Consider the following 25,269-nt stretch of genomic DNA (forward strand, 5'->3'; position numbering starts at 1 on the left):
TGTTACATTAGCAGAGGAAGAAAAAAGATAGTGACGGTCAGATCACGCAGCATTGGGGCAGCACAGGGCTTCACAGTGTAGGGTGGCAAGGGCAACTGTGAATGGGACTTGGGGCTTGGGTGATTGCAGCTTTTCACTGAATGCTGGACGCGGCTGAACTTCATGTTGTGAAGGCCCTTTTCATTGTGCTGTTGGGATACCTTAGGAAGCCTTTTGCGCCACAAAAGGGCCTCTTTGCATTGTGCTGCTGGGTCAGGGTGGGGCTGAGCAAACAGCTTTCCAGGAAACCCCAACAAAGCTCAGCAGCACAGTACAAAGGAGCTTCTTGTTGCATCGCAGCGCAGAGCTGAGGCAAGCCAAGAAACTATTTTGTGCCATGCTGCTGAGTCAGACTAAGGCAGCTAAGGCTGCCAGGAGTATCTATGGGGAAAAACAGACAAAGATAAAAGAATCAGACTGAAGAATCACACCATTCTGTTTAACCAGTGCATCTCATCTCTAAATTGTGATTTAGTAAAAAGAACTGTACAGTACAGAAGCATTATCTATACTACGTTCTGGAAGTTTACCTTTCCCATTGCTTAATGTGTCATCATATTTTTCACACCAGATGTTTCAGGTTGTAAGAGAAAAGGATTGCATGTATCTTTTTTTAAATGAAGTTTTTATTTTATTTTTTGTCCTCTAATTCACATAATTATTATTGTTTTTTTACATTCATAATTCTAATACATTTGCCATTCCATTTATAGAATTGTAATATTTCATTCAGGTTGTTTTGTTTACCATCCTTCACCAATTTTGACACCACCTTCTTCTCCTTTCCTTTTCTGCCTCCCTCCCTTCTCTACTTCCTTCCTTCCTCTTTTCTCTTCCTTCTTCCTTTACCTCTCCCCCCCTCCTCTCTTCCTCTTCCCCTTCCTACCCTCTCTCCTTCTCCCATCTTCCTCTTCTCCTCACTCTCTTTCTTCCCTCCTCTTCCTTTCATCTCCTCTCCTCTCTTTCTTTCTCTCCCTCTCTCTCTTCTCCACTTTCTTCTTTCCTCCTCTCCTTTCCCTTCTTTCTTCCCTTACCTCTTCCCTACTTCTCTCTACCTCTTCCCCTTCTTACCCTCTCTCCGTCTCTCCTTTCCCCTTCCATCTACCTCTCCTCACCTTCTCTCTTCCTTCCCTCAATTTCCTCTCTTCCTTTTCTATTGCTGCAGGTGGCTCTTCCAGCTCTTAATTTCTATTTTCTTGGGGTGGTATTTCCGCAAACCCAAAAATCTTTGTATATCATTTCTTGTTTATTTTTTTTTAAGAATATTTTTCTTTTTTGGTCAGACAAAGACAGACAACAAATAACACATAGAATCTTCTTCAATCACATACAGTATGTTGTTTGGTTGTAAAGTTTTTGTGCATCACTTCCATAGTCCTCACTTTCGAATGTATGTAAGATCACAAATTATCAACTCATTTCAAACAAATTCTCATATCATCAATCCAGTATATTATATTAAAATATTATAATTATTAAACATTCATTTGACTATAAATTGCTTTTACATCCTTTTGTACGAAATATCCTAAATTTGGGGTAAAACTATATAATAGCATTCCATTAAATCCTCCTAAAATCATCCAATCACATTTCATCTTTCTAACATATTCTAAATAAAAATTGATTATATTTAATAACAAATACTTTTAAGTCTCCTCTTACAGTCCTCATTTGCAGTTTGTATAAAATTTCATATCCTCAAACTAGTACATATACATATATATGTGTGTGTCTGTGTGTTTGTGTGTTATCATTATTACTCATTTGTATGACTATATATAATACTCTAAATTTAACTAAGTTTGACTTAATTTTTATTACTAAAAAAATTTAAGTCAAACTTAGGATTGCATATATCTTAAGGTTATAACTCAATCATAACTGTCATACAACAATTAATAAAAAAGAAATGCTGTACTTTACAACCTTCATACATAAGACAATGCCAGTTACTCTGTAACATTTTGATTTAAGACAACCAAACATAAACTGATAAGCATTCAGGAATAGTAGACATTCATGGTATAAATAATGATTTTCTGCACAAGATCGCTACTTCTCTTCTTGGTTGATACCATTTGTAGGTAACTGATTTGTCCAAATTTGCCTTCCATATCACTTGCTTCTGTCCTGCCTGTACTGGAAGGTCTTATACTCAATGAACAACTTTCTGTCATTTTAAAAAATATTCTGGGCAGCTTAAGCACTTATTGATTGGGAATTTTTATAATGCTCAAAATGGAGGCATCCTCATATCTCTACAGGTATTTAAAATGAATTGAATTAATCATAGGCTTAAAAGTCTCTGGTGATCTTTGTTAACTTCTTTGGGTTTAATTAAAACATCTGTGCACTTTTAATTTATCGATTCATCCAACTCATATGTCATGATTTTTAAGACATCCCAGCACGCTCTGCATCATTTTTAACCCAATTTCCACTTAGCTAAAGCAATTAAATTCACCCTGGATTAATTAAAGCATCCATACTTTAGTGCCTAAGTCAGCGTGTGCTGCTTTCCCACATGGTTTTTGAATATTAGGGATTTGACACACCTGATGAGTTTTTTGTCCTATGATTCTCTGCCTTGCCTGCTAACATGTAGTTTGATAGCACAGGAGAGTAAACTTTTCAGATATTGCATTTGTAGCCCAACTTTCATTAGAATGATGAGAACTTTGAACCTTTGTTCCCAAAATCAGGGGTGTAAGATAATATACAATACAACATTCTGCAGAATATATTGATGGGTAGCAAAAGGAAAGAAGTATTATTACAAGAGATAAGAGAACTCACAGTTCAATGTTAAATATTTATTTATGAATTTTTATAATGCCTCAATAAATATATGATGGATTGCTATAAAAAACTCCTGAATAATTAGAGAACTTCTACAGTGCACAAATTGCTTAAAGACATGATGTATTCAAGTGGTGGCTAGGCAGCCATTCCCTGGATGTTTTATATTGAACTTTACACTGAAATAGTATTATATTCAGTGACCTAAATGGTTTCATCCAGTGTTTTGATTTTCTGATTCTTGTGTTTTCTGTCTATTTAGTTCATCTTTGTCACATGAGGTCTATACTAATGTCCCAGTTGAATTGTCAGGATGTGCTTTCTGTATGACTGTTTTTTAAGATGATCTGAAAGATTCAACAATGTCAAATGTGCTTGTTATTTATGTTGGTTAAACTACCGGTATATTGTATTCATTTGGATGTCCTAGAAACTTCAACAATCTTCTTCTTGTTGTTGTTGCTGTTAGTTGCAAAGTCGCATCTGACCCATCGCGACCCCTTGGACAACACTCCTCCAGGCCTTCCCCTGGAGCTCACACTGACTGCTTCAGTGACTCCATCCAGCCACCTCATTCTCTGTCATCCCTTTCTTCTTTTGCCCTCAATTGTTCCCAGCATTAGGCTCTTTTCCAATGAGTCTTTCTTCTCATTAGGTGCCCAAAGTATTTAAGTTTCATCTTCAGGATCTGGCCTTCTAAAGAGCAGTAGAGTTGATCTCTTCTAGGCTTGACCAGTTTGATCGTCTTGCAGTCAAAGGGACTCGCAGGACCCTTCTCCAGCACTATAGTTGAAAGGCCTCAATTCTTAGCACTCAGCCTTCCTTATAGTCCAAATTTCACAGCCATACATTGCCACTCGGAAAATCATAGCCTTGACTATGCACACTTTTGTTGGCAGGGTGATGTCTCTGCTTTTTAGTATGCTGTCTAGATTTACCATAGCTTTCCTCCCCAGGAGCAAGTGTCTTTTCATTTTTTGAGTGTAGTCCCCAACCACAATGATCTTGGAGCCCAGGAAAATAAAATATGTCACTACCTCCATTTCTTCCCCATCTATTTGCCAGGAATTCAGAGGGCTGGATGCCATGATCTTAGTTTTCTTAATATTGAGTTTCAAGCTAACTTTTGCACTCTCCTTCTTCACCTGCATCAAGAGGCCCTTTAGTTTCTCTTCACTTTCTGCCATTAGAGTGATGTCATTTGCATATCTGAGGTTGTTGATATTTCTCCTAGCAAACTTAATTCCAACTTTTGATTCATCTAGCCCCGCCTTTCTCATAATGTGCTCTGCATGTAAGTTAAATAGGCAGGGCAACAATATACAGCCTTGCCGGACTCCTTTCCCAATTTTGAATCAATCAGTGATTCCGTGTCCAGTTGTCACTGTTGCTTCTTGACCCGCATATAGGTTTCTCAAGAGACAAATAAGATGGTATGGTACTCCAATCTCTTTAAGAACTTGCGATAATTTGTTATGATCCACACAATCAAAAGCTTTAGCTAGTCAATGAAGCAGAAGCAGCTGTTTTTCTGGAACTCCCTAGCTTTCTCCATGGTCCAGCATATGTTGGCAATTTGATCTCTAGTTCTTCAACAATCTTAGTAGCCAATTATTTGAAATAGATCCCTATCTTACTTTAAGAAGTTCATGGAGGTTTAATTCCACACACACTTATAGATAGTGAATTTGGTGTGATGGTTAAGATATCAGGCTAGAAACTGAAAGTGTGAATTTTAATCCTGCTTGAGGACCTTGAGCCAATCATTCTCTGTCAGCCCTAGGAAGCAGGCAATGGCAAATCATTTCTGAAATCTTTCCAAGCGAACTACAGGGACTTGTCCAGGTAATTTCCTGGAGTCAAGACTGAATCAAATTGGAATCAAAAACAGAAATAACCCTTATAATTTATAAGGTAAAGGATCTTTTCTAAAAAAAAGTCACTGCTGGTTTGTCTTTTTCCAAGTAAAGCTGGCATTAGTTTTGCAATAATTCTGACACCAGATAAACTTTCTCTATTTGCCTAAATACTTTAATTAAAATAAGTCTATTAGCTGTGTTGCTCTCTAGTGGCAATTACAACACCGTTGTTTATTGCCTTATTATTTGTCATACTATTCGGCTTTATTTGGCTGATTATTCATGTATTGCACATATCCTGGAACCTGTAAGAATAAAGAGCAAGTTAGACAGACAAGCCTCTTCAAAATAACTTGAAGAGCTAAAAGGTCATCACCCTTCAAGGAATTTGTCTTTGTAAGGCCTACGCAAAAAAAGGATATACCGTACTTTAAGCTCTGTTATGCCGCATACTGTGATTAGATGTCCAAATCTTAAGAAAATGCAATATCAAAGTAGGAAAAATAGAGATTAGGGAATACTATCTGATATTTCTCTCCTTAGACAAAACATATCCAATATTATACCAGCAGCAGTTTAATTCCTATTAAAGGGATGGTTTAGTCCATAGGCGAGCCCGTGACATGCATGCCAGAGATGGCACGCAGGATGCTCACTGTGGGCAGGTGCGCCATCACCAGCTTCTCTTCTGGTTTTCAACACGCTGGCCTTCGCAGACTCTGGAGCGCTGGAAAATGCCCAAAAAACAGGCTGTTTTCTGGGCTGTTTTTCAGGCCATTTTCTTTTGGGGGGCTCTAATTGGCCCATAAACAGCCTGGAAAACAGCCTGAAAAGGGTCCTAAAATGGCCCCAAAACAAGCCATTTGGGACCATTTTCTGGGATGTTTTCAGGCCAGGTTTTTGGCTGTTTTTCAGGCCAAGAACAGCCTGAGAATAGCCAAAAACAGCCTGAAAGTGGACAAAAAAACAGCCAAAAACCAGGCATGCACACACCAGCCAGCTGATCTTTAGGGCTCCGGTGCAGACACATGCACACAGGTTCTGGTTTGGGCACTTGGTGCCAAAAAGGTTTGCTATCATTGGTCTAGTATGATTTATTGAAAATAGAGAATTAATTACCCTCTTGAGGAGGGATTCTCAGGGGGTCAGCTTGAAGAGTAAGTACAATAGATTTATTGCATGTCAGACCATGGTCTGTAGAATAGTAAACTTACTCCTTCATAGTCTTTTAGTTTTAAGATAGGAGCATGAGAATTTGCATCCCAGTAATAAGTAGAGCCCATCTTCCCATCCCATGCATATATTTAGACTTTTGTGTGCAAAAGTAGCAATTTATAGACATTTATTTATCCTGCTTGTCCTTTGCCTAATTGGACAGGACTAGTAGTATTTCCCAGTTCTCCAAACTACTCAAACTTTCTGCTACCAGTTCACTAGAACCAGTCAGAACTGGCTGAATTCCACCTCTGGCCTGGGCAAAGCAGGGTTTTTAAGAACTTGACTTGAGCTTGTTTTTAAATCATGGAAGCTACATTAAAGTTTCTCTGAGCAATATTTAAGGTTGTGACAAGAATGTCTGTAACTGAAGCTTTGCTTGTTTTCTAATTTGTCAAGGTATGAATCACTGTGCTTGCATCTTCTAACATTATTTTCCTTAGAATTTACTCAATCTTTAGGAACTATTCATGTTGGTATTGTTAATATTGAAAATAATATTTATACTTAATATTGTAACATCAAAATTACTTAGAAAATTTGTCTGCAAGGATAATGCTGTGATTTTCAATAGGCCCAATCATATATTGTTTTATATAGTGATTTGTTAATGTAATTGATTTCAAATGATCAATTATGGCAACTGTGAAAATGGTTGTAGTTATTGAAATAATTCTGGCACTATAAAATTTTGATTCAAATCCAACAGTGGATATTTTATTTTTATCAAGATGAAGATGCTTCAGCAAAAATATTTTGCATCTCTAGAAACCTAAAGCCTAAATTATCTCAAATGATAATTCAGAACAGCATGTATTGGCTTTTAAAAAAAAAATTCAAACACCTTTAAAAGTCTGTTTCTTGCTAGTAAAGTCAGCATACCCTTACACAAGTGGATATTGACATACTGTTTTGTTTCCTTTTTTCCTTTCAATTATCCAGCTGCGTGTCCTGTTCTATGCAGTGGCAATGGACAATACACCAAAGGAGCCTGTTTGTGCTACAGTGGCTGGAAAGGGCCAGAGTGTGACATACCCATCAGCCAGTGTATTGATCCGTCATGCGGAGGCCATGGTTCTTGCATTGAAGGAAACTGTGTTTGCTCTGTAGGATACAAAGGCGAAAACTGTGAGGAAGGTAAATGCTACTATACAAACTACATTTGTTCACCTTGTATTGAGTAAAGAGGGTGAGAGGACAAAAGGAAAAATTCCATAATGCTCTGATACACAACTGCTATAATAGTCCTGGAGCAGAAGCTCAGGAATTCAACATCGTCTGTGTTACCGGTTGGTGTGATTTGTATTTATGCTTCTTTCTTTCCATGTACTTAAGGATCCTAATAATTTGAGCCATTGCAAAATAACACACCACAGGTAAACCTGAATGATTCTTTTGTTGTGAGGTCTGGATCTATCTTTTCTTTTCTTTGGGGGTATGGATTTTATTGACTGAGTATTTTTAAAGTGCAAAATGCAGAACAAAACAAATAAAAAAGATGGTATACAAAATGGCATAATTGGAAACCTATAAAAGCAAACACTTCAGTCATAATTAATTCAGAAAAAGAGGAGCCAGATTTGAAAGACTACAGGTATCCATGTCACTTAGAGGCCCCATGTAGAGTAAATTATTCTTGTTACATGCAATCACATTGAATTAAAGGAAAGTAAACGGTACACAGAAAGGAAGGCAATTTAATGAATTCTAAAAAGCACTTTATATTGAACATTTAAGTAGCTAAAGTTTTGTGCAAAAGGAGTGGGGTGGTAGGGGTGCCAGGAACAGAAGAGCGAAAAGTTTTAACTAAATTGAAATGACCAAATATGGCCAGGAATGGGATATTTTGTGTGCTTTTGCTTACAATTAATTTTTGTCCCCTATAATGCTTAAAATGGAAATCCCTCCAGAAGAAAACAGTTACTAGAAGCCAGCATCAGTTTTTCAAATACAGATCATGCCAGACAAATTTTATTTAGTCACTTTGACAAAGTGACTAAATTGGGGGATAAGGGAAATGCTGTGAATAGAGCTTACTTAGATTTGGTAAGGCATTTGGCAAAGCAGACTGTAGCCTACTTCTTGGTAAGATAGGACGATGTAGAACAGACAATATCACCATCAGACTGATTTGTAACTAGCTGACCAACAGCACTCAATTAGTAGCCCAAAATGGAATTTGGAAGAAACCATGCAATGGGTTACTACAAGGTTCTGACTTAGGCCAAGTACTCTTCAACATCTTCATAAATGATTTAGATGAGTGGATAGAAAGAGGACTCATCAAATTTGCAGACACCAAGTTGGCCGGAATAGCTAATACTTTAGAAAATATATTTGAGATTCAGAAGGATCTTGATAGATTTCCGCACTGGGCTAAAACTGAAAATGTTTGAAAATAACCTAAAACTGTTTCCAAAAATAAAGATTATTTATGAAGAGGTGCAGAACTAAAATAACATATCCTAAAATCATTTATAGACCCCAAAAATGAATAATTCTTTGTATCCAAAATATGCATTTTTGCTATAGTCTAAATGTCTGGTTATGATTGCTATTTTAGACCTTAATTTCCACAAGTAAATAATAGATTATTAAATCTTCCCAACTGTACCAAAAGTATGCCTTCATCAGACAGTCCATGCCTTTCTCCTTTCTCTATTTCTCTGGAGAAAAGTTTGCAACTACATATTAATATAATCCATTTTGGGTATCCTCTTCAAAAATAATAGTATTTTAAGAGAGTCTCAATATGTGAATTTACGTCAGAAAAACCTAGTCAAACATTTATGCCTAAAAGAGCCCTTAATTCCAGTGCTTTATTCATTCTCTTTAAGAAATAATTATAAAATTAATACAAATCCTCCTTTGGAAAATTTCTAGAGTAGATGATTAAAAGAAATTCTAAAGAAGGAAATTGTTCCATAGGTTTTAGGACTTTATAGCCTACAAAAAATTATATCCTGGGATAATATTCTTTGGTCGGCAGTTTCATGATAGTGGCATTTTCCTCTTCTCATAAATCTGTGCACAATGCATCGTTATGTACATGTGTGTAGTTGGGTGCGTAGTATAAATATATAAACAGACGTTGGACCTGATACCATCCTGGTCAAATACACATCCCCTTCAAAAAAATGTCCAGGGTCTGGACATAAAGAGTTACCTATGGTCAATGTTCATAACTATTAATTAAAACTAAATTTCCAATAACATAGAGAAAATGAACTGATTCTTATCTGTAGACCACCCAAAATCTCTGTTATGCACACACACAAACACACACAATTCTTATACTATAAAATATATAAAGTTGTAATGCAAACCTTTCTTCCTATTTCCAGCAGAAAAGAAAAATAAATAAAAATGAAGATGGGTATAAGATATAAAGAAAGAGAAGCTGTCTAGGGACAGGAAAGCAAAAGGGAAGAACAAAAATGAATAGAGATGAGGCAGGGAAGAGATAATTAAAAAAGTGAAGCTCTATATAGGAATTTCAAAAAAGGTTAAAGGTAAATTTCCTCTCCCAGAACTAGCTAACCTTTAAAGGCACTACCATATGTTCTTCTTTTTTTCATATTATTATTTTCAATGAATGTAAGATGGATGTCTCCTCAATTTACCAAAATTATTTGGGGAAACAAACTTGTCCTCATAGGGAAAATGCAGTATATAATCATTTATGATTATCTTTTAGCTTTCCTTTACAAGCTTATTTCATCCTGTTTTTAACCTCAAACTAGTTTTCATCTCCCAAGTTCTTTCCTCAAGAAAAGAAATACTGTAAACTCTAACAGGTTTATTATCTTTGTAGGTAGTGCAATTTCTTTAGCGATTCCAGGAGGGGAAAAAAACTTGACATAAATGAAATGCTATTCTTATTAAAGTCTCTCTGTGACTGCTTAAGTCTGACCTCTACGTATTTGGGTGTTCAGAAAGAATGACCAAATGATTTAATCAGGAGCAAGAAAGGATAAGGAATTAAAAAGATCAATGGATTTTATAAACCATGTATAAATGAAAAAAACATATATAGAACATTCAGAAAAAATGACAAGAAAGGTTAACATAGCTTTTCTATGCATCATTTAATAAACCAGAATTCTATAATATTGGCAGTGCCTCTTCAAAATAACTTTCGTTTTGTTGCGACTATGCAAAATTATTTAGGAGATACTAGGTTAGGTGCATATAAAATAAATTCTTAGGCAAGTGTTTATTAGTCTAAAATGTTTATTCCATGTAACAATAGCAACAACAGCAAAACAAATAAACATGTTTGATTTTTTTTAAAGAGTAAAAAAATATTCTCTATCGATTTGTGCTTTTGAAAAGAATGGACTGAGGTTGATTCATATGCTACTTTCTAGCTATGAAATGGAATTGGATACTGTAGGTCAGCACTTTTTTTCCCGTTAGCTTTTTTATTTCAGATATTCATCATAGTCATATTGTTCAAACAATTTACCTGAAATGGCCATGGCACTGAAATCGATATATGTGATACACAAATTTTTGCTGCCTACACTGTTGCTCTATTAAAATTGCACACAGACACACAAACCCTGAAATAGCTAACTTGTCAAGCTTCATTTAGTGCAATTTGGGGTAGAAGGTGAGTAAAATTAACAAATTAGGTTAGGTTAATAGTATTTTTGTTGTCAGTTTTATAGCTGTGCAATTTTTCAAAGGTATTTAACTTTCTAAGTATAATTTTTAGCCCAAGGGAATTTTGCATAACACAGTATTGGAAAAATGCCTTGACCTTTTTTGTCCTTGTGTGATTGAATATTTGTATTCTACCTTTAAGACCGTTTTTCTTAAGGTGGAAAAGTGAGAACGTCCTAACTATGGAAACTCTGTTACTAGGTTTGAGTTAATAACTTAGGCCCCAAAGATCCCATATATTCTGAATCTCACATTGTTGATTTTTTATATATGCTAAATCATTTTAAGATCATAGACTTCAAGAAGAAATATGTTCTTATGCAAGTTGTTGTTTTTCTCATTCTGTGAAACATCATAGTGTGATTAGCCATTCACATGCTTATTAATACAAATCAATGATCTCGGCTTTTCTGATAATATCAAAGTATTCCAAAAATTATTTTTTAAAAGATATGCTAGGCTTACCATATTTTTTTCAGAGTATAAGACACACCTTCCCCCCCCCCCAAAAAAAAGAGGGTGAAAAACAGCACCTTTTTAACTATAGTATGTGGAAAACTTTTCCTGTTTGTGCATTGTGCCTTATTCCATAATATACTGTACATCATTTTTAGCAAGGTCAAGAGTTTATGCCTTGTCCTATGCCTGAACTTTAATTGGACTTTAATTGAACTTTTTATTGGGGGATTTGGACCTTCTCTACCAATAAGACTAACTTATAAAGATTTAAATAACAATTGAGGGCACACAAACAAAAATAAACGAATAAAGTGTGTGGTAATGCCCAAAGAGTCAATGCAATCCTGAGCTATATAAACAAAAGTCCAGATTATAGGAAGTGATAATTTTACTCTGTGATGCATTGGTTAGACAATGGAACACTCATCCAACTTCATTGTCAGCTCTTTATTATGGTTAAAGATTAGCACATTTTGTCAAATTTTGCTAGATGCTGAGGACCTAGAAAGAGCACAAAGAACAACAAAAATGCCGAGGAACTATATTTTATGAAGTATTGTTAAAATAACTGGGCAAATTTTGACTGAAGAAAAGAAATCTATAGGAAGATGAGATGTGTGTCTTTCATTACTTCTTGAACAGTTGTCAGAGGGGAAAGATGTGGATTTATTCTCTGTTGTGCATCATGGTAACAAAAGAACCAGTTACCAGAAACATTCAGAGAGAGATCCAAACTCGAAGTAAAAATATCCTTACTGGGATTTTGCTATTAAGCAGTGGAACAGGTCCTGTAATCATGGGAGTTCTATCATTGGGGATTTTCAAGCAGAAGTTGAATAGTCGTTTCTGCAATAATCTGAGTTAGAGGATTGAACTAGAAGATCTGCAATGCTCCTCCAGCTCCGATTTTGTAATTCTAAGCTGTATTTTATTTACATAAAATATTACATATTTACATATGTCTCTTCAACTTATGTATATACAGGCACACTTACTTTGTGCCTGCATATGCATTTTATGATATATATTTTTAATGACCCTGTAATCCCTTGCATTGGGGTGTAATCAGGGTTACTGAATGGAGCTGAGTGTTTACTGGCCAGATGCCCTTCCTGATGGAGCTCACAGCAGATATTTTTTCTTTGCGCTTAGACAGAAAAATATCTACTGTTATTTAAAGGAAGGAAGGAGGAAGGAAAGAAGGAAGGAATTCTGGCAGTCTGCCAGCTTTCCACAAAGAAATTCAATGGAACAGCCATCAGGAAGTCCCTCCTACTTTTATCTGTAGTCATTCTGTTTCTGTTTAGGTTGTTGTTGTTATTAGTGTATGGCATTGTTACATTATCCAGGAGACCACAATGTTATTACAGAGTAGTAGTTTGGCTGCCAATTTTTACCAGTTGTACTGTAAGACATGCTCACACACCAGGTGAGTTCCTGTACCAGTTGGTACCAGTTTGAGCCTGGTGACTGTTAATTGTTTTGCGCATGTACAGAAACATGCCGGCAACAGCAGAAGAGACCGGGGAACTGGTTCAGGGGTGTGGTCAGCCTGGGTTGCTGCCAGTTTTGCAACCCAGGCCAAATTACCACTACCGGTTCGGCTGAGCCAGGCTGAACCGGGAGCAACCCACCTCTGTCACGTGCTTTCCAAGGTGCACCTCAGGAGCATGAGATGGCTTTGCACTGCACTTCCTACAGTGTCATTCAGGCCCCCTCCTTTCCGGATCTGCCTTGCAAAAGGGTATCGCAACTGGGAAAGTTCAAAGTTGGCAGGAAACAGATTGCCTGCATGGAGCACCAACTTGTCTCCCGACCAAAGTGGCCCCTATTTATATATTTGCATAAAACATTCTTTTGAAGTGTTAGGTAGACAGAAGCTGAGGTGAATGAGCAGGGGTGGGATTGAAATTTTTTAGCAACCAGTTCTCTGCCCGGTTGCTGGGTGGCATAGCCATGGGGGCATGGCCTAGTCAGATTCCTGCACCATGGGCTGGGGGGCATTTTCGCCCTCCAGACGCTTTTCTCAAGCCTACAGGAGCACGAAAAAGGCCTTCCTTGGGCTCCGGAGGCCCTTCAGAGGCCGGAAACGGACACGTTACCAGACTTCTGGTAGGCCCATTTTTGCCCTCCCAGAGCCTGTGTGCGGGCCCTGCACTTACCTGGCATGATGAACAGGCCACATGGAAACCCTTTGGAGGGGGGGGCAGAGTGGGCAGGGTCAGCCGGTCCTTGTAACTATGGTAGGTAGGTAGGTAGGTAGGTAGGTAGAGGGATAGAGAGAGAGAAATAGAAAGAGAGAGAGAGAGAAATACAGTAGGTAGGTAGGGAGAGAGAGTGAGAGTAGTTAGGTAGGGAGGTAGATAGAGGGATAGAGAGAGAAATACGATAGGTGGGTAGGGAGAGAGAGTGTAGGTAGGGAGGTAGATGTTTCCAGGTGTATTTATCCCTGTGCTGGAGAAGGAAATCGCTGACAAACCTTAAGACTTTGTTTCTGCTGGCACAGCACTTGATCAATGTACTTCTCATCAGTTAAAGAGCTTTCCAAAAGGAAAAAAAAAGTTTTTCACTCTGCAAACCTCCGAAAAATGGCCCGTTTTTCACAAAAATGGGCCTGGTTTTTTTCAAATAAAAGGCATGAATAGCCTTGGAGGGGCTTTCAGAGTGCTCCAGGGGGACAAAAAAGGAGTAAAAAATGGGCCTGTTTTTTGTCAAAAGAAATTGCATGCATAGCCTTATGAAGGCTTATAGAGTGCTGCTGGTGGCTGGGGGGCAAAAACGGCCTGTTGTTTGCTAATTTCTGCTCCCCAGCCCTCAGGAGCTCTCTGAAAGCCTCCATAAGGGTATGTACAGCCATTTTGGTGAAGGGGGCGGGACTTTGGGAGGCAAAAAAAATGCTGTATTCAATGTATAAGATGCACCCAGATTTTCAGCCTCTTTTTTGAGGAAAAAAGGTGCCTCTTATAATCCAAAAAATATGGTAACAACCCAAAATATTTAGAACAACTGGAAAGCAAATAAAAACAAATCTTATCTTCAATAGCTTATTTTTATCTGAACGGTTTGGGGCATGTAACCAACTGCTGAGAAAGGAAGATATTAAGAAATCCTTTGCTTAATTGTTACCTAAACCAAAGTTATTACCATATTTTTCGGAGTATAAGACACACCAAGATTTTGAAGAGATAAATTAAAAAAAAAAAATTTGCACTCTGCAGATCTCCCAAACCCTCTAAATGCCTCATTTTTGTGAAAAATGGAGCATGCAAAGAGTTTGAGAGGCCTGCAAAGTGCTCCTGAGGGCTGGGGGAGGAGCAGAAAACGGCCCATTTTTCATGAAAATGGGCCCATTTTTTGCAAAAAAAGAGAGGCATGCTTAGCCTTTAGGAGGCTTGCAGAGTGCCCCTGGGGGCTGGGGGAGCAAAAACAAGCAATAAATGGCCCATTTCTCACTCATTTTTTGCCCTCCCCAGCCCCCAGGAGCATTTGCAGGCCTCCCAAATCCTCTGTACGTCCATTTTTGTGAGGGGGGTTTCGGGAGGCCAAAAATGCTGTATTCAGTGTATAAAATGCACCCAGATTTTCACCCTCTTTTTTGGGGGGGAAGTGCGTCTTGTACTCTGAAAAATACGATATAACTCAGTTGTAAAAATCTGGAAAACCAGGTGAACAAAGGAAGGAGGGTTTTTTGCATACCAATTATAACAATCTGAAATAGATTGAAAAAATATGCTTGATTATGTTTGAAAATGTGATTCTTATTTTTTTTTCTTACTGATAATGGAACATAGAACACAGAATCAAAGGGCTGGAAAGGACCTTGGAGGTCTTCTAGTCCAAGACTGGAGATTTTATGGAGTCTTGGTCAAATGGCTGCCCAGTCTATTTTCAAAAACCTCCCGTGACAAAGCACCCACAATTCCAGGAAGCAAGCAATTCCACTGATTAATTGGTCTTACAGTCGAAAAAACTTTCTTTACTTCTAGTTTGGATCATTTAATGAGCTTTAATGAGCTTCCACCCCGAAACATTCACTTCAAAGGCCTAGACATACATAGCTCTGAACTAGTCATCAATATGATTGAGCCTCTAGACTCTTTATCATCTTTGTTGTCCCTCTCTACACACTTTGTAAGATCTCAGCATCCTTTTTGTATCACAGTGACCAGAACTACACACTATCTTCCATCCAAAATGCACTCGTGACAATTAACAATAATGGGATAAATCTAAAATGTTTAAGAAACATCTTAAAAACCCATGTTTTTTAATAGTCATTGAATAAAATAAAATGCATGCATAAGAAATAATATAATGGCACTTTCTAGATTAAAATCAAATTCAGCCAGAAATCAGTTCAAGCTGCAATTCTCTCACTGTTTGAATAAATATTCCTTGCTTGCCAGCATAGAGCTAGGACAGTGAGTTTAACCTGACCTCCCTGGATACAGAAACTCAGAATCTTATCATAATCCCTGTGTTCTTGCTGTGTATGTCCTTTTCTGACACAGCCAGACTTTGTTTCCCTGATAATTGGTACAGTTGTTTCAGTATTTTGCACATCTATTGAGTCTAACTGCTTTGGTATACCAGTTATGGTTTTGGGTGACTATTCAGAAGTGGCTCTTCCAAGGGACCTTTAACAGGAAGATTTAAATCTTTGCTTCCTTCAAGGAGAGGTTGTGCATATGCTTTTATTAGTATGGCAGTCATATTGGGTTGTTGTTTATTATATCAGATTGTACTTTTCTTTTTAAGCTTTTTACTGTATCTGGTTTTTTTTTAACCATTCAGAGTCACATTTGACTGGAATGGCATATAGGTCTTAGTGAATAAGTAACAGTGTGTATGTATATATACACACACACATACTCATACCATTTCTTCTAGTCTCTAAGCCACGCGGCATTGTTCCGTATGTCTTAACATAGAAGTGCTGGGATTTTAACTATCTCTCCTGCAGATTTCAAGAGTTCAAAGAGTATTTAATCTCTGCCTGCGGCTTCCCTATTTGATAACTGGTTTATTGCCAATTGAACCTTACTTTTCTAGTGGAATTTCTTCCTGACTACATCTTCTATTTACACATTTTTCCGTCATATTATAATCCTGTTTGGAAAAGGTTTCAATATACTCTTCCCCCCCCCCCAAAAAAAAAAAATTGACCTACTTATTTATTTAGTTAGTGTCATCATTCATCTCACACCTTTTGACTGTACTGGCCAACAAACATAAAAATAATTAAAATAGTTCAAACACAATTCAAAGAAAATATTAAGTACAAATAGCAGCCAAGAGACATTATGATCTCTCAGGGTCAACATAGCCAGGAAAGGGGACTCATATTTGCAGGCATATTAGCAGGTCTTCAATTCTTTTGAAAGACCAATAGGCCAACATCTCAGAGAGGAGAATGTTCCAGAAGGCAGGTACTACAGAAGGAAATTTAAATCAATACATTTATAATTTTTATTCTAAAAAATATTTTACATTTGAAATAGAATCTGTGGCATAGTCACATTTTATCGTATGTTTTCTTGTTTGTTATAATGTGTCTGCTTTCTTTTCCTTGTTAATTAACTATTTGTGGAAACTTGTTCATAGTCACCCACTGATCATTAGCTCCTTTTTTCATGTTGTATTTAGTATCATTTGCAATTTTGTTACAGAGGTTCCCAGTGTCTTCCTCCTGAACATGTGCAGGAGATAACATATGCTACTATAACATGACATTTGTAAAAGACAGAAAATTGTCACTTATTCAGGTATAGCAGAACAAATATTCAGTGTGTTTTTGAGTTTCAGTGGCAATCAATTCCTGAAGATGACTCTTGCCCTGATCATCAGAGTTCAGAATAAGAAGGGCCAAGTCTATCTATAAAATAAATAAAAACTTAGAAAGACAGGTCTCTGACAGGCATCCATATTCTTTGATAACACTAGGAATCTCTTTTTTGCAATCTTAGTTCATAAGAGAACAAGAAGAATGAGAAGGTCAAGCTTTCTGTTTGTGGCACTGATCTCATTTGGAAAGCTTCGGTGACATTAGGATTAAAATTTTATTCCTGCTTGCCTGAGAGTAATCTTCTGATATCTAAGAAATGTTGGTTCTGTGAAGGAAAATATCAAATCTTTAGAAATATTATAGCAGAATGGCATGTTATTCAAGTTGTAATAAGGGGTTAGCACAAATAGAGGGCTGGAATTGTATTCGCAGGTATAATCTAAATTAGAGGAAGATAAAAGTTATAGATCACAACTCTTTCTAAGAGAATCTGTCCCTCCCTCCCTTTCTCTCTCCCTCTCCTTCCAAAACACAAATCCACACATACAAAAAAATTTCCCCATTCCTGCGCTTCTGGTCAGAAGAGGAATTAAATAGATAATATTTTAATAAATTTAAATCAGCATAATCTATTGAAGTATACTTCTGGGTTCTAAGGGGATTAACTGAAGAAATTGAAATCCATTAGCAACCATTTTTTATGGTTTTTGGAAGTCAGATGAAGGGAAGTAGGAAACAAAGGGAAGGTTCAAATATACAACATGTTTTTTATGATATTGGAAGAAAATAAGATAATTATTAGAAACCAACAAGTAGAGACGATTAAACTTGCTGTGCTAAATAAATTTATCATAAACTACTTGAACTGCAACAAAATGCACTTAACCTAATGTATTTCCTCCTTCAATCCAAGTCTAATGTCAATTAAAAAATTATGGCCTCCACTTTTCTTCTTTCAACTAAATAGTAATATATAATTAAGTGGCATATATAGTAATCAGTATTTAGAGCCCTCTTCAGAAATGTTTGGTTTAGAATTTAATAGTGTATTATTTCAAATAATGTAGAATATAATATATAAATATTGATATTGACATTGATTGGTTGTATGTTACATAATTTAAAGTAGTGATTAGATTCATAGTGATTCAGAACACCACACAGACAGACACACACACACACACACTCACACACTCACTCCTTATATGGGGCTACATCTGTTCTAGTCAAAGACCTGGCAGAAGAACATGTCTTCAAGGCCTTTTGAAATGATAAAAATGTGGGAAGTACATGGTTCTCAAGGAGAACCATAGACCATTTAGCAGGCATTACAACAGATAAAGCCGACTTCTAGGATTCCAAAATATCAAAGGAACATAGAATATGCCAGCCAGGGGTGGGCTGCTGGGCATTTGCACAGATTTGGGCAATCTTCTAGCTAGGATTCTACCCAGTTCGGCAAACACCGGAGCTGGGTAAAGTAGTTTTTGCCCTCCCAGAGGCTTGAGGAAAGCCTCCGGAACCTGAGGAGGGTGAAAAATCCCCCTCCTCAGTATGGTGCAGGAGGCAGACTAGGCATGCCCACCATGGTCATGCCCACCCAGCAACGGAGCAGTGAACCCATTGCTGCAATTTTTTAAGCCCATCCCTGATGCCAATCTTGTTGGATGAAAGCAGCTGGCCAAATTCTACGGAAGCACATTGATTCACACTAAAAAGAAAATGGACCACCAGTGCAGCTTGAAAAGCAGAAGTATTACATGAGCATACCAAGCTTCTGGTAATCTTCAAGGATGGCCCTCATGTAAGAGTGCTGGAAGTAGTCAAACCAGGAAATTATCTGTGCTAATCTGGATTGTATTATAACTAATTATTTCCATTTTACTACCAAAGTTATAATCATCCTGTAAATGGGGTGTACATTAATTTTGCCACATAATTTGATGAGAAGTAATTGTAGATTTATTCATGCCAATATCCAAGAAAAATATATAAAAACTTACTTAAAGGTATGTAAAAATGGCAGGTTCATCTTCTACTGTAATTTTACAGTAGAAAGATCTCTTGGAAGTATAGTTGTGTGGGCACTTCTACTGTTTCACTTTTATAGTACATCCTGAAATGGCCAGTTGTCTCTCCTTAAAGATAGCAATAGACTCCTTCATCTGTGAAGCATAATTGAGATACCAAATTATTTTTATTCCTAGCTTCTAATGTAATTTTTTTTATTACATAATAAGGGTGGCATTCAAGGGGGGAATAACAAAGAGATACAAGGAATAGAATTGGGACAAAAATAATTTTAACAAGCATGCAGCAAAAATAATTTGTTAGCAAGGAGAACGTATGCAAGAAAGTTATTCCTTCTTGGAAATAAGGGAAAGAGAGCAGTCAAATAATGCCCATAGCTTGAAAAGCAACAAAATGAGACATTATTAAAATAGAAATTCTAGGTTGTTCTAAAAAAAAATAATTTGCGTTACAATTAATTTGGTCTTCTGGCCAAAGCCTCGATGTCTTTTCTCCTTGCTTTTTCCTCGCATCTTATTTTGTCTAAATTAGAGATCTCCAAACCTGGCAACTTTAAGATTTGTGGACTTCCAGAATTCCTCAGCCAGAATATTGAATTTGAAATCCACAAGTTTTAGAGTTGCCAAGTTTAGAGATCTCTAATCTGGCCTAGAGGAAAATGCTGCTACGGAAACAAGAGGATATTGTGTTAAATTTATTTCTTCCTATTTAAGAGCAGAATAGGAATGAGCCAACCAGTAATGATAGATAATACTTCTGTTTCTGGATTGGAATGTAATAGTTTATTCTTAACCAACAGAGCCATTAATTTATATATGCAAAAACTATAAATAGTCAATAAATTGAATCTGTGTTGGTTCTAATGTGTTGAATGTGTTCTAATGTGTTGAAACATAGGTAGTCCTTGACTTATCAACAGTTCATTTAGTGGCAGTTCGAAGTTACAATGGCATTGAAAAATGTGGCTTATGGCCATTTTTGATAATAAATCACTTCTTGGTAATAAATCACTTCTAGGCTTCGCAAAAATTCTATCCGAGACTCGCCCCTCCTACACAGCTTGGCGCCATTTTTATAGAACTTTCAGCAAGTAATTAGCAGAAGGAATTCTTTGCAAATGGAGCTAAGGATTTATACATACAATTAGATGTTCACAGATATTGGTTCAGCTCGGCTTGAAGTCCACAGTAAATCATTTGTGCTGAGGATGAGCAAAAACCTTTGTTCTGCAATAAAAGGCAGAATGAGCCCTGGCGCAGAGCTGCTCTGCTACTGCCGGTGGCTTCACCCTTCCTCCCAGAGTTTAGGCTGAGAGGGTTAGTTAGAAGGCTTCCGATGCATAACTTCTCACCTCTCTCTTCTAGGCCCGAAGAGAGGGTAAATAAACTGCTAAACAGCTTGATGGATTGCTGTTTAAAGACGCCATGATTCCAGAGCTGTTAAGAATAACAACTCCCTGTTAAGCTCCGCCCACCAGAAGCCCGCTTATGGCCATTTTTCACACTTAACGACCATTGCAATATTCCTATGGTCACATGATCAAAATCCAGATGCTTCATAACTGTTTCATCCTTATGACCATTGCTGTGTCCCAAGATCATGTGATCACCTTTTTGTGACCTTCTGACAAGCAAAGTCAAAGGGGAATACGGATTCACTTAACAACTGTGTTACTATCTTAATAAATGCAATGATTCACTTAACAACTGTAGCAAAAAAGGTCCTAAAATGGGGCAAACACACTTAACAAATGTTTTACTTTGCAGCATAAATGTAAGGCTCAATTATGGTCGTAACTCGAGAACTATCTGTAGTTGTTCTAAATGACATAATACAGATGTTAGTTTGCTTCTTTTTCTGTTTGTTATGATCAGCCAGAGAAGTGAATAGTTTTTCCAATGAAACGTCATCAATTTTTCATCCAGTTATTTGACATTAGAACTGAATGTTCCAAGCTGCCAAAACCGAATTTTTAATTCAGAATACAGAGAATAGTCAGAGTGTGGTAAATATCCTATTTTTAAAGGAATATTTAATCTGTTTAAAGCATTTATAAATTAAGTTCAGCAAAAGACAGCAAACTATATTCCTTTGTCATTCAAGATGCTGGGAAGGCATTTTAAACCTCAAGTGTGTCTACAGTTTTCTTTTCATCATCTGCTTCATGGAACCATTAAAGCATTGTTTTATTCTGAGTGCTTTGTGATTTAATGTGCCTATACATCCAGTTCAAAGCATTCAGTACAGATCCTGTGAAGAGGGAATCATGGCTGCACTTCACCAGTCTCACTGCAGGGAGACCTTCAGACCATGGTGCGTTTAATACAAACTTCTTAAGGGATTTTTGTGCTTTATTCAGCTGAATGCTATCAAAGCCTTTTTCAGACATTCAAGGATAGGCTCAGAGCCTTGCTTGTTCATTTTAAATACAAGTAGTCCTCGGCTTACAACAGTTCATTTAGTGACTGTTCAAAGTTACAGCGTCACTGAAAAAAAGTTACTTATGATCATTTTTCACGACCGTTGCAGCATCCCCATGGTCATGTGATCAAAATTCTGGTTGCATGTGACTGTTGCAGTGTCCAAGAGTCATGTGATTTCCTTTTGCGAACTTCTGACAAGCAAAGTCAATGGGGAAACCGGATTCACTTAACAATCGTGTTGCTAACTTAACAACTGCAATGATTCACTTAATGACTGTGGCAAAAAAAGGTTGTAAAATTAACTTAACAAGCCTCAGAAACTTTAGGTTCAAACTTGGTGGTCGTACGTCGTGGACTACCCGTACTTGAAAATTTATCCTCTTGTCTTTCAATTTACAAGGCATTTTGCAGATTTATTCATTAAACTAGGCTCTCAAGATGCAGGGAACTAAATCCTATAATTTCCAATTGGACGTTCAGGCTGAGAATTATGAAAACCGAAATCCAACATGATAGAAAGTCACTGTATTGATGGAACTAATGAAGCTAAAGCTGCTATGTGGGGAAAAATATGCTTATGCAACATTATTAAATGGACAATTAAATAAGTACCATTCAGTATCAGGGAGGGCAGTGGTAGAAAGGTAATGTGTTTACCTTCACTCACAAACTTCCTTAGTCTTTAATTCTTATTTAAAAATCTAACTAATTTCGCAGCTATTTTCTGATGCTACCATTGTTTTCCAGTTGCAGCAAGTGTCTCTAAGTCAGTGGTGGGTTTCAAAAAATTTTGGAACCTATTCTGTGGGTGTGGCCTCCTTTGTGGGAGTGGCTTGCCAGCCATGTGACCTGGTGGGAGTGGCTTGCCAGCCATGTGTTTTCTCTCTCTCTCTCTCTCTCTCTCTCTCTCTCTCTCTCTCTCTCTCCTTCCTTTTGTCTCTCTGTCCCTTTTTTCTTTTTTTCTTTCATCTCTCACTCTTTTTCTTTCTTTCTTCTTTTTTTATTTATTTATTTCTTCCTTTCTTTCTCTCTCTCTCTCGGTGTCAGTCTGTTTGTGTGTGTGCGTGGCAGTGGTGGGTTTCAAAATTTTCTGGAACCTTTTCTGTAGGTGTGGCCTACTTTCCGGGTCCACTGGTGGAAACTCTTCTAACCGGTTCTGTAGATTTGATGAACTGGTTTCTACCGAATAGGTGTGAACTGGTAGGAACCCACTTCTGTTCTAAGTATAGTACTGAACAAAGCTAAATAAAAGGGATGAGGAGTGGCTGCTTGGCACTGTTTTATGCCAGTTCTGTTGAAGGAAGGCTTGACAGATGGTAGCAAAGGATACTGTACAGTGGAAAGCATGAGAAAAAGGAATATAAGCAACTGCATTGTTTGTCAATTGCTTCAGGGATAAAGAGCAGGCAGTGGTGATCCTGCTTAGAGAACTGTTTTTACTATATGCAGTTTCAGATGTAATTGACAAATTGAATTGTGTTAGTATACACATTTTGTGCTCCTCTTTGGCCTTTATAGCCCAAGTTAAAGGGAGTCATAAATCACTCTGAGATTTTTTTTTTTTAAGTAGTACTCTGCTTGAATGTACGTTAGAAGGAAGCTATTTGCAAAGTTTACATAGGCAAGATTCATGTTTAGTGACAAAAAAAATTCAGGTTTTGGACTTCAATTGACTAGGGAAAGACAGTGAGAAGACAAACTTCCTTGCTTCCTTTCATTAAACTTATGAAGCCTCAATACATAAAATACAAAGAATGCCATAGTAGCTAAGTAACCTTATTCTGTTTATGTTTGTGTCATTGTAAAGTTTACAGGATTATTGACAAATTGTTTAAGGATCCCAGTGTTTGGTATCTGCTTGGAATATGTATTCTTCTTCTTTGGCCTCAAAACAGTCTTACTATTTTTTTTTAATCATGCTTCCCTCTATTTCCCCCCTCCTTTTTTTTAACACCACCTGGTTCTTGAAATTTCTTCATAGCAAGCGGGATGACCTTTTTATGTTTTCAGATTCCTAGAAAATCCTAACAAACAACTGAGCAAGCTTGCTGCAGTCCATTTCAACAGCAAGGAACCTGCTGAGCATAGATCCATCAACTGATGTCAATTCAGACTGTGTATTCAGTGCCCTGACCTTTTTCACTGACTTTGTTTTGTTTTGTTTTGTTTTGCTTCGTTTCAGTTGATTGCTTGGATCCATCCTGTTCCAACCATGGTGTCTGTGTAAATGGAGAATGCCTCTGTAGCCCAGGCTGGGGAGGTTTAAATTGTGAACTTCCACGTGCCCAATGTCCAGACCAGTGCAGTGGGCATGGCACATACCTCACTGACACAGGCCTCTGTAACTGCGATCCCAACTGGATGGGTCCTGACTGCTCCGTTGGTAAGGAAAAAAACCAAAACCATTTAGTTTTAGAATATTTATTCTTGATATCCAATAGACTGCATGGTCTCTGGGTACTTACTTGAGGTAATTCACATTGGTCAAATTCAACTGTTGCATTAAGAGTTGGAAACCTAATGTAAATTTGGATACCCCAAATCCTGCATACAGCTTACAATGTAGGAACGATAAGAGGTTGGTCTTTTATTGCAGTGATTTTGAGCATTTAATGTTCAAACTATCCTTTATCCTGTTTTCAAACTATCCTTTATCCTGTTTTCAAACTATCCTTTATCCTTGGCAACTCTGCCTGAATTCTGAAATGCTGTGTAACTGACATTTTACCCATGATTAATCGAATCAATATAAAAAAGATTTATCTTTCAATGTTTTGATTTTCACCCCTTGTATTTTTTGTAATCCTGTTTTATGATAGTGTCGAAAATGTGTGTTTCTGAAACTTTAAGTTCACGATCACATCTACCATAATGGTAGATGTTATTGAGCTCACCTTTGGAAATACTTAAGGCAATGAAGTACATGTATATACTATATCAGAAATTTTAATTTGTGGTCTCTTATTTGTTGATGTTCTCAACAAAATACCAACTGCTTGGATGCGATATAATAACAGATTTAATATCTCATTTGTAGAAGTTTTTATCATGTGTTGCTTGCTTATAGCAATAAAAGTACACAACCACCCAGAGTTGTTTGGGAGTCAGACAATAAGCAAATTAAATTAAGAAAAATAATCATCACTCCTGTGTTCAAAATGCTATTGGTTTTCATAACTATACTGGGTAATAAGCAATGCTGGATAATTTCCATCTCTCTCTTTCTCTTATTCTTTTTCAGAAGTATGTGCTGTAGACTGTGGCACTCATGGTGTATGCATTGGCGGAGCATGTCGCTGTGAAGAGGGCTGGACAGGGATAGCCTGTGACCAACGTGTTTGTCATCCCCGCTGCACAGAACATGGGACTTGTAAAGATGGAAAATGTGAATGCCGAGAGGGCTGGAATGGGGAGCACTGCACCATTGGTAGGCAAACGACAGCCACCGAAACAGGCACATATTGCTTTCTTTTCATAACTTGTAGAAACATAGTTACAGTTGTGTATGGCAACCGGCTGTCCCTTTATGGACTCATCTGCTTCCAATCATTAATTCTGAATGCTAAAGCAGAGACTATATTTTTTATAGTTGGTAGCAGGTTAAAACTTGCAACAATACAAATTATCCTTCTTCATACCCGATTCGGTGTAGCAGGGATATCCTACTGATGAGATTGCTCCACCCAATTTAACTAAGAGGTTATTTTAACCGTTGGCCCCTCTTTCCCTTAGCTGGCCCATTTTCTGAACTACTTCTTTATTAAATATTTCATTCTGAGTGAATCACCTCAATAGCCATCAAGAGCAGGGGTCAAGTTGAGAGGGAACTGCCCTCCTGTTGTTACAGAAATAGCTCCCTAGTATTTCCATGTGTTGTGCTGTGACAGTGGTCATGATGTTTGCCTATAGACTGACACAGCATGGGACGGCTGAAGCAATGCTACAGCACGATGGTCTACCGTTTTCTAACAGCGGGCCGCTCAGCACA

General features: G+C 37.4%; 1 protein-coding gene across 1 annotated transcript in view; it reads left to right on the forward strand.

The window, feature by feature from the left end:
- The window catches only part of TENM2 (teneurin transmembrane protein 2), an 834,696-nt gene that overhangs the window by 668,463 nt on the left and 140,964 nt on the right, over positions 1 to 25,269 (forward strand). Inside the window, 3 exon segments of the mRNA XM_032208490.1 lie at positions 6,858 to 7,052; positions 23,464 to 23,664; positions 24,523 to 24,708. Coding sequence (XP_032064381.1) covers positions 6,858 to 7,052; positions 23,464 to 23,664; positions 24,523 to 24,708 — 582 coding nt within the window.

The sequence above is a fragment of the Thamnophis elegans genome, chromosome 2, assembly GCF_009769535.1.
Source record: "Thamnophis elegans isolate rThaEle1 chromosome 2, rThaEle1.pri, whole genome shotgun sequence".
NCBI lineage: Eukaryota > Metazoa > Chordata > Lepidosauria > Squamata > Colubridae > Thamnophis > Thamnophis elegans.